Below are 9,890 nucleotides of genomic sequence, written 5' to 3'. Positions count from 1 at the left end.
TTCTCGTTTTGTTTCTCAGGGAGAGCCGGAGCCAGGCTCTTTCCCCTTCTCCCTCCCTGTGGCGCACGGGAGATGCTGGAAGCGGCTGCGAGTTTGCAGCGCCCGAGAAGTGCGGCGAGAGCCGTGTGAGCTCCTGCTGGTCCTCGCGGCTGGCGGCCGCTCGTAGACGCTCACGCAGCCGGCCCCCCCGCCCGTCGCTGCCGCTGGAGCAGACTGCCCACCCCGCGGCCCAGGATGCAGTTTCGCCTCTTCTCCTTTGCCCTGATCATCCTGAACTGTATGGATTACGGCCACTGCCAAGCCGGCCGCTGGAGACGCAGCAAAAGAGGTGAGTAGCGCCGCCGCACGCCCGGGACGCCCGCTCGAAGCAGTGGTGCCAGCGGGGCACCAGGACTGCGTGTGCCCGACACCTCCTTCCGCGCTGAGGCAGCACGAGCAGGTGAGCTGTGTCCTCTCCGCGCAGACACGGCGAGCCCGGGCGCGGGGCTGTACGGTCGTGGAGACCCTTCCGCGGGGCTGCTGCCTGCCCTCTCGCTGAGAGGCCGGAGCTGGCAGAGCGGCGTGGCCCCTTTCCCGATGGGAAGGCTGCTCCGCGAGGCGCTGCCGGGGCCGTCGAGCGGTGAGTACTGTCACTCGCCACTCCGCCCTCTTCGGACGTGTCGTCCTTCTCCCCTCGGGGCCGGCCGAGCCGGCGTCTCTCCGGGAGCTGCCCGCCGCGGGAATGGAGTTGCCGGCCCCTCGGCCGCCGTGAGCCGTGGAAGCGGGCGATCCCGCCGTCGTAGCTCACGGCGGCCCGAGGTTCTTCCACGCCGCTCAGGCTCGTGTGCCCATGCGGCTGGCTTTGAAGAGCATCCCGTGCAGCATCCTTGGGGTGACCGTGTTTCCGAGGCAGGAAGGCGGGTTCTCCCCTGCCCGCCCGGTCCCAGTCCTGTCCTCGCCGCTCCCGCGGTTGTCGGCGGCTCAGCTCGGGATTGCCGCTGAGGCGGAGTGAACCGCGCCTCTCCCAGCGCCAAGGGGTGCCTGTGCCGCCAACTTTGGCTAAAGCGAGCAGATCCCTTTGAGTGAAAAAGAGAAACGGTGCGCTAGAGTTTAATCTGTTTTTCCTAAAATGCTGGTGTCGGGATTACCGGAGTTCAGGAGTCGGAGTGGTGAGATGTACCAGTACAGCACCCATGTGGACGAAAAGGTTACTGCAGCTCTCCCAGCTGTCAGGGCCGTCTGGTGGGCTTTTCTGCTTCTTTCCTTTTTTCTCTCTTTTTTTTTTTTTTTTTCCCCTCCTTTTTTTTGGGGTTAAACCTTCAGTATAAATGTTTTTATCATCCAAGTATTTCGCTAACCTCTTTCCTATTATTTTCTTGGCCATGTCTTCTCTTCCCATTTCTAAAGTTAGCTGAGCTTATCAGGTATCTCAGCTGCTGAGAACTTCGTATTTCTGAAAGAATTGGACTTTTGGTGAAGTTATTTGGAAGGGGAAGGAGCTAATATCTCCTATGTTAAGCGGGTACATATAGCACTAGAAGTGTGAAAGGGCACTAGTTTGCACTTTTATGCAGATGCCACCTTAGGAGTATGTACAAATAAAATTGTGAAGCAGTTTAATTTTGGTGTTTTTTCAACAGATGGTTTCCGGAATTTAATTTTTGTGTGTGTGACTAGAACTCTAGCAGTCCTTTAAAGTGACCAGACTATCTGTGCTAACAAAGGGTATACTGTGTCTTTAATTAAATGTGGAACTACTTAGAGTGCTGGCTAGACTGCGGAGGGTGATAGTGGTATTTCTGCTTTACAACAGAGCTTAAGGGTTGCATTGTGGGAGTACTGAAATGAATAGACATCCAACTTGAGTTGTGTGAATTGTCCTCCTACAAAAACTTAAGCTGGTTTTAATTGATCTCATGTTCGCTGATTGATCTTAGACTGATTGTTGTGCTTGTTGAACAGTTGGCTTTTCCAAAGGAGATTGATTTAAATTAGGTTTTAGTTTAGTTATTGGATAAATACCATCAGTATTGACAGTTGACTTACTGATGCTGTTTTATGCTATCACCTAAGGGTTCTGTTTTGTGCTTTGAAGAATGCAGTCTTTTTCAGCTAATAAGTCTAAAGAAGTAAGAATAGCCAGTTCTGAGAACTGAAAGCAAACCGTAAGAATGTATTCAAATTATAATAGACATTTGCTATGACACATGCAGTCTGAAGTAATGCTTTCGTACAGGACCCAAAATTCCAATAATTTCACAATTTTTCCATATGCCATCTGTAAATAATCAGGCATTCACTGTGGGGTACTGGCAGTTAAAATTTCTCCGGCATTCTGTTTTTGTCTGTTACATGATCTCAGATGCTCCATAATATCATTTTCTTAATGAAATAAAATTTTTGGCATAGATCAAGTCTCCTGTGAGGTAGAAATCAATTGCATTCAGTGGAATTGTGGGCAAGTACCATGTGTAGCTGACTTCTTTAAGCAGCTAAATGTACAGTAAACTTCAAGTATATATGCCTGAATTGAAGTTTGAGTGGATTTGTATCTGATGTAGGGTATTCTAGTGAACAAGAATTTAGTAAATGTGAGGCGATGTTCCCAGTCATCTTCAACCCTTTCCCAAACCAAGGCATGCAACTTTGCAGCAGAAGCGTAATGAAAATTAGTGTAATGAAAAAAAGAGTGTGGTTTCTACCTGGCATTGATTTGTGTTTTGTTAGTCAATGTTATTTCATTAAACATTATTTGGGAAATGCACTATAATCAACAGATTCCAACTCCACTGCTGCTTTTAGTTACTTTTGCAACTTGTTAGAATATTGCTGTGCCTAGCTGGATCAGAACCTTGATTCCCTTGAAACATGCCACCAAATTCTCCCTCTGCAAGTCTCTGTCCTGAGCAGGTAATTATGATTATTTGCTTTTCGTGTAGAACCTCTTCTAAAATGGATCTAAGGGTTACATAGCTTAAAGGTCAGTGGTGTAATCTCACACCTGATATCAAAGCACTTCCTTTCTCTTTCTTGTCTAATTGTACAACTTTATGTTTTATTTCTCTTGGATACCTGCTCACTTGTTCATTTCAATTAAAATTTCCTTCAGGTTTCTCTTTAGCAGTCAGTATAAGATGGAAAAGTACATAAGGTTCACTGTAAATAGCTGTCAAAATCTAGATGTTAACAGAATTCCCAGGGGATAATAAAGTCAATGTTACAGCAGTGCCTGCATTGGTGGGAAGATTCGACTGTAGTACCTCCAGTACCTCTTTGGGGTTGGTGAGACCAACTCTGGAATAGTGAGTGATGTGAATTGGACACATTAACACTGGGAAATTGGAAGTTACCTATATCCAAGAACTCAAAGAAAAACTATGGGTATTGAATACTTGTCTTTCTATTTAGCTCATGTCCAAGGAGTGTCATAAGGGCTAAGGTGTGTACTTGTCTCCTGGATGCTATTCTATGATTCTGTGCTCTCAGTCAGTATTAGATGTACTTAAAGAAAGGGGTACTATCTCTGGCAATGGGTGAATAGTATGTGACAGTGGCCATGGCAAAATATCCACAGGTGGAAATAGCAGGAATGCCTGGGGAACATCTTCGTCAGTGACATGGACAGTGGGATTGAGTGCACCCTCAGCAAGTTTGCCGATGACACCAAGCTGTGTGGTTCAGTTGATACGCCGGAGGGAAGGGATGCCATCCAGAGGGACCTCGACACGCTTGTGAGGTGGGCTGATGCCAACCTTATGAAGTTTAACCCTGCCAAGTGCAAGGTCCTACACCTGGGTGGGAGCAATCCCAGGCACAGCTACAGGTTGGGCAGAGAAGAGATTCAGAGCAGCCCTGCAGAGAAGGACTTGGGGGTGTTGGTTGATGAGAAAATGAACATGAGCCGGCTTCAGTGTGCGCTCGCAGCCCAGAAAGCCAACTGTATCCTGGGCTGCATCAAGAGGAGCATGACCAGCAGGTCGAAGGAGGTGATCCTGCCCCTCTACTCTGCTCTCATGAGACCTCACTTGGAGTATTGTGTGCAGTTCTGGTGTCCTCAACATAAAAAGGACATGGAACTGTTGGAACAAGTCCAGAGGAGGGCCACGAGGATGATGAGGGGACTGGAGCACCTCCTGTATGAAGATAGGCTGAGAAAGTTGGGGCTGTTCAGCCTGGAGAAGAGAAGGCTGCGTGGAGACCTCATAGCAGCCTTCCAGTATCTGAAGGGGGCCTATAAGGATGCTGGGGATGGACTATTCATCAGGGACTGTAGTGACAGGACAAGGGGTGATGGGTTCAAACTTCAACAGGGGAAGTTTAGATTGGATCTAAGGAAGAAATTCTTTACTGAGAGGGTGGTGAGGCACTGGAATGGGTTGCCCAGGGAGGTTGTGAATGCTCCATCCTTGTCGGTGTTCAAGGCCAGGTTGGATGAGGCCTTGGGTGACATGGTTTAGTGTGAGGTGTCCCTGGCCATGGCAGGGGGGTTGGAACTAGATGATCTTAAGGTCATTTCGAACCCTAACTATTCTATGATTCTATGATTTACCCAGGTGTTTCTCAGAGCTCACTATCACTCTGTGGATGGCACTCGTAGCAGTGTATGCATGTATGGAGGAACATGGTAGCTGGAATCAAAATTATGTAAATGAAACCTGTATCACCTTTATGTAAGATGGGAATCTTGACCACAAACGAGTTATTAATATAATAATTATATGCAGGCTGTCACATGGATTTTCAGCTAGAAAAAAAACCTGTTCAGATGTTGGGGGCTGATTTACCTTTCCTGACTAGATACTTACCTGAGATGGTGAGAATCTTGGAAACTGTCTCAGTTGGATTGTGCAGTCAGGCTTTTGGAAATACTGATGATTTGAGCACTAGGAAAAAGGCATCTGTTGGAAGTACTCAATTGAAGTAAACACCACATCTGCTTTTATAGAGACTGTACTACCTCCAAAAGTGTGATTTACAATCTCGAAAAACCCCAAACCTAACATCATACTACAAAGAGTATCTTTGAGTTGTCCAACAGTGTCTAAATATTTTACCTATTCTTTTTCTCTTTGAACTTGAAACATGTTTTACACTTGGAGGACAGTTAACTTTTTGTCTGTGGCTTGAGCTTTAAAATCTTATGAGGAAGCTGTACTTTGAGATACCTGTTTTCCTCAGGTGTTACATTAAATACTTGTAATATAGTTTGTAAAAGAACTGAGACATGTTTACACTTCCTGGAGCAATTTCCCAGGTACTTGTGATCAGTACTAAAGCTTTGGGGAGCAGCTTCTGTACCTCAGCCCCTTTCTACTCAGGATAGTTAGTAAACATTCTCTATAGTTTGGAGAAGAGACTGCGGGGGGACCTTATTAGTGTATATAAATATATAAAGGGGGAGTGTCATGAGGATGGAGCCAGGCTCTTCTCAGTGGCAAACAATGATAAGACAAGGGGTAATGGGTATAAAGTGGAACACAAGAGGTTCCACTTAAACTTGAGAAGAAACTTCTTCTCAGTGAGGGTGACGGAACACTGGAACAGGCTGCCCAGGGAGGTTGTGGAGTCTCCTTCTCTGGAGACATTCAAAACCCGCCTGGACACATTCCTGTGTAACCTTATCTAGGTGTTCCTGCTCCGGCAGGGGGATTGGACTAGATGATCTTTTGAGGTCCCTTCCAATCTCTAACATACTGTGATACTGTGATACTGTGATATACACATCATTACTATGGCAGCAAGAATATGCTAACACTGAAACCATTGAAAAGTAAAAGCTTTTAAACTTTTTGGCTACTTACACCCTATGATCTGTTAAGTCTGAGAAAGTTTCTTATATTAAAATGCAGCAGAAGTCAAAACTTCTCTGTCAGTGACTTGACTACCAAAGCAGGTAATGGTGAGGAGTTACTGAGGGTAGTTGATGCTCAAGTGGATCGTGATGGTTTGTAGAAGAGATGATCAGAACACCAAGAGCAGGATTCACCATGAGAACAGACACCTAAGTTTAGGGGCTTGGTTCAGTTTCCTGAAGTAAGTTTCTAGTGCTGCTTGTGATATTTAAAAGACAACCTTCTCGGCCTGGCATGTACGTGATCTTTAGCAAGTGGAGGTCAGGCAGGGTACCCTGGAGCAACTTGTATACACCTGACAGGTGTCTCAAGGAGGCCTGTTATAGTGGAAACTAAAAGTTAGGAGTGTGTGCTGGCACAGTGTTTATGTGTGTATGCTTTTCCTCACCTGTATCCATCCCCTTAGCCTCTATTCCATGTCACTTTGGGTCAAGATGCTGGACTGAGTGCCTGTATCTGGTCAGACCTTGAAGTCTATGCTTATGGAATCATAGAATGGTTTGGGTTGGAAAGGACCTTAAGATCATCTACTTCCAGCCCTCGTGCCACGTGCTTATATGCTTTTTATTTTAAAAACTGCAGCATGATTTACATTGTGATGAAGAATTTGGCTGAAATCTGTTACTAGAGCAGCTCAAAATGCATGACAAATAAAAATGAGTTTGTACACTAATATAGTGAAGCTAAGATGCTAACAGCAAGAATGCAGTTTCTCACTTCAGTGTGTCATTTACAATACACAGGCCAGCATTACAGCATAATTACTATGACAAAGTGTGTTTGCATGGTACTGTTTAGATAAGCTGCTTTTAATGAAAAATGTGATGTTATTTAAAAGCTAGAAAGTGGAAGAGGTGTTGATTATCAAAACTCAAGGCATAAAGAAATAAACAACAGTCTTTCTGTAAGCTGTATTTTGTTATTTTTTTAATTTCTCTTGCTATTTCTGCCAAGAGTCTGACTATCCCATGGAGGTCTGCATTTCATTTCTGATCGCTTAGCTATTTTTGAATACCCAAAACCCTTAGCTAACTGTACATTAGAGGGGACTGTCTAGTTAAACCTTCAGACCATAACAGGCTGCAAACTTTTTTCCCAGTGCTTTACATCAAACTCCGAAGCATACAGGTGACCATAAAATCCCTTTCCAAAAATGAATCCTTGATTATAAACTCCAGGGGTGGGATTCGTGTAATTATTTGCAATATGAATGTCTACGTTTTCTTTAATAATTGATATAGTGCTAGATGGTACAGTCCATGGAGCTGTTGGTACATTTTAACTCATCCTACAGTAGGTGCTTGCTTTTGATAAGATAAAGCATACCCCAAACTCAGTAAGTGTAAGATGACTTGACTACCTCTATCTATAATAGAAGATGTGTACATCTGAACTACACTTTACTGTTAGCCCCTGTAATAAGCTGAAATGAGCCCCAAATGAGAAGGGAATCACCACATCCAGTCTTATCACCTATATTGAAATTGTGAAGTGCAGCTGTTTAACAGATAAGGTCCCTGAAAGTGATACTTTCTCTTGTATTAGAGATTCATTTATTTCAGGTATTTTGTAAGGACTACATTAGATTCCTCAGACATGCCTTCTCTTTTTGTTTTTACCTTAAAGTTTTGTTTAGTCACAGTAGGAGAACTTTCTGTATTTGCCTAGGCGCCAAGTGTTTGCTAATCCTTTTCTTGGTGAAAAGCATGACTTCATATGTGTTGGCTGTTGATAATGCACAAACGTAACAGCTTGATCCTTTCATCATGGGCTGCTTTAGACACCAAAATTAGGTGCTGCCATGGTTTTTGTACTCATTGTAGTACTCGTTTAGCAGATGCAGTGCTTTGGAAAGCATCAGTCACGTGCTGCAAAGCCACTTGGTGTATGCAGAGTAAGTCTTGTCACTTTTTGGGACGGTAGTATTGAGTTTAAAGCCTATTCCCAAGTAATTTTAGGTGTAGAGCACACAATACGCTTCTAGTACGACTTTTTGATGCCTGGATTCTGACTAAAACATCTTGGGAAGTGAAACATCAAGGGGACCTTGTCTCTGAGCTCTGTCAGGCAGATAAAGAGTTTGGGTCATACAGCTGTTTCTCCTACTTGATGGATTTGTCCAGCTAGCTCCATGCATAAAGGCTTCTTGCTGACCAGGGTTTACCATTACACTTGTTGAAATTTGTGTATCTGTGGTAGGTAGTGTAGCTTGTAAACCTGACTTGAAACCTGCCTGCATCACTTCATTCTCTCTTCATCTGGCTCTTCCAGCTCTCACAGGGTTTAGCAGGAGATGCACTGTCCTGTCCATCTTCATTAATGCCTTTTCAAAACTCTGAGGAGAAATGAAGTCAAAAGGGATCATCCCTCTAGTGTATGCCCCCAAAAGTAGAAAATTGTGTTTCAAACACAGGAGAAGCAAGAGTGAAAGAATGAGTCTGTCAGACACTCTAATGTCACCCTTGCAGTGCAGTTTCTACATTGGGATGGCAGGAGGAGAAATTCCATGGAGTTGGTGTTTGTGCATAATTCTATTTCAAAATACTTAATTGATGTGAAAATCGATGTTCTGAGCATGGGCTGGAGATGACAACTGTAACTCACCTAAAATGGTGGCATATCAGAATACTTTCCTCTGTATATTGTCATCTGAGACTGCAAGGGTTTGAGACCATAACTATATGTCTTTACTTTGGCATTGTTCTGTCTTAGCACCTTGATTTTGAAGCTATGCACATCTCTGACCCTTATCTATCGAACTGTGGATCATGGAGCAGCTGCTAGTATTTTCTGGATGTGTGCAGGTCACCCTGTCTCATCCTTGTGTTTGTACATAAATACTCTTGAATGCAACGCTCCAATGAATTTATATAGCTTTGCTTTAATTTTATTCTATTTTGATGCAACTGCTTATTGCTTAAATGCAAACTTGTCACTTAAAATTCATTTTTAGGTAGTAGCATGCAAAAGATTGGTGACTAAATTTTCTGACCTTTCTTCTTGTTTATGGAATTGAATGCACAAACTGTGAAGAGCAAAAAGACTTAATAAAAAGGATTAAAATTGTAGTGTGGGGGCAGAAAGAGATTATTTTCTTTGTTTTTTTTTAGGGAAAGCAGAAAAGCAACTAGCATTTGAGGTACCTTGATTGTGTGATCAAGGGGAGGTTTTTAAGATTCCACCTATTAAGATCTGGTGAGCAGTGCAAAAAATGTTCATGCTCTTTGTTTCATTATAATAGGAGAAATATCTTTTGATAGCAGGCAGTTTGCAAATCTTGGCATCCAGTAATTAAGCAGTTATGTATTTCCTTTTGAAATGCAAATTTCAGTAGAGCCAAGTACTTAATGTATCTGTAAGACTTCGTCCTTGTATGAGGGAATGGAATTTATGCTATCTATCTGCTTTCATTCCTTTCTTTTGTTTTGTTTTTATGGGATGTTTGCATGACTGTAACAAGGGAAGTGTAAGTAATTACAGGTAATATTTAGAAGAGGCATGCAGCTCTGTAATTACGTTTCAAAATAAACACTTGTAATTGAATTATGAATGTTATTTGAATAGGGTAATAGCAAATCTCATGTATGGTTAACACAGATCCAGAACATTATGAAAATTCTTCTAGTTTGATTTTCTGTTTTTAAAAAAATAGTTTTTGCTCTCTAGGATTTAAAAAATGTAAATCTGAAAATAATCCAGAAGATATGGTTTAGGGAGTATGAGTCTCAAATTTACCTCACAGAAACTTTTGCCTTTTTTTTGAGAATTGTCAAGATTTTCTCCATCTTGATGAAAACCAGACCCAAACATAAATGTAGTGAGGCGGAGGAAGGGGCCTAAAAGATAAATAGTGTTTGTGATGTTGGCTTTTAGGTACAGCCTAAATTCGTGCTTTTTTAATCAGTGGGCAGTTGCATGAACACTAACTCCCAAGTAGACCATGTGCAGCAATGAAGACAATGTTTGTGCCTTCTTATATATTGGGAGAAACTTGTACTGCCTTACACTGCAAAGGGACAGCAGTATTTCTGTTAGGGTGTTACAGTGGTGCAACAAACT

General features: G+C 43.1%; 1 protein-coding gene across 2 annotated transcripts in view; it reads left to right on the top strand.

Moving 5' to 3' along the window:
* Positions 1-234: 234 nt before the first annotated feature.
* The window catches only part of RSPO2 (R-spondin 2), a gene marked incomplete at both ends in the record, with an annotated part of 109,867 nt that continues 100,211 nt past the window's right edge, over positions 235-9,890 (top strand). For both annotated transcript variants that reach the window (XM_080610478.1, XM_080610477.1), the window contains one exon: positions 235-328. In XM_080610478.1, coding sequence (XP_080466604.1) covers positions 235-328 — 94 coding nt within the window. The remainder of the gene's footprint in view (positions 329-9,890) is intronic.

Source organism: Psittacula echo (assembly GCF_963264785.1).
Source record: "Psittacula echo genome assembly, chromosome: 2".
NCBI classification, from domain to species: domain Eukaryota; kingdom Metazoa; phylum Chordata; class Aves; order Psittaciformes; family Psittacidae; genus Psittacula; species Psittacula echo.
Note: the sequence above shows the minus strand (reverse complement) of the source record. Positions and strands in the feature narration are given on the sequence as shown.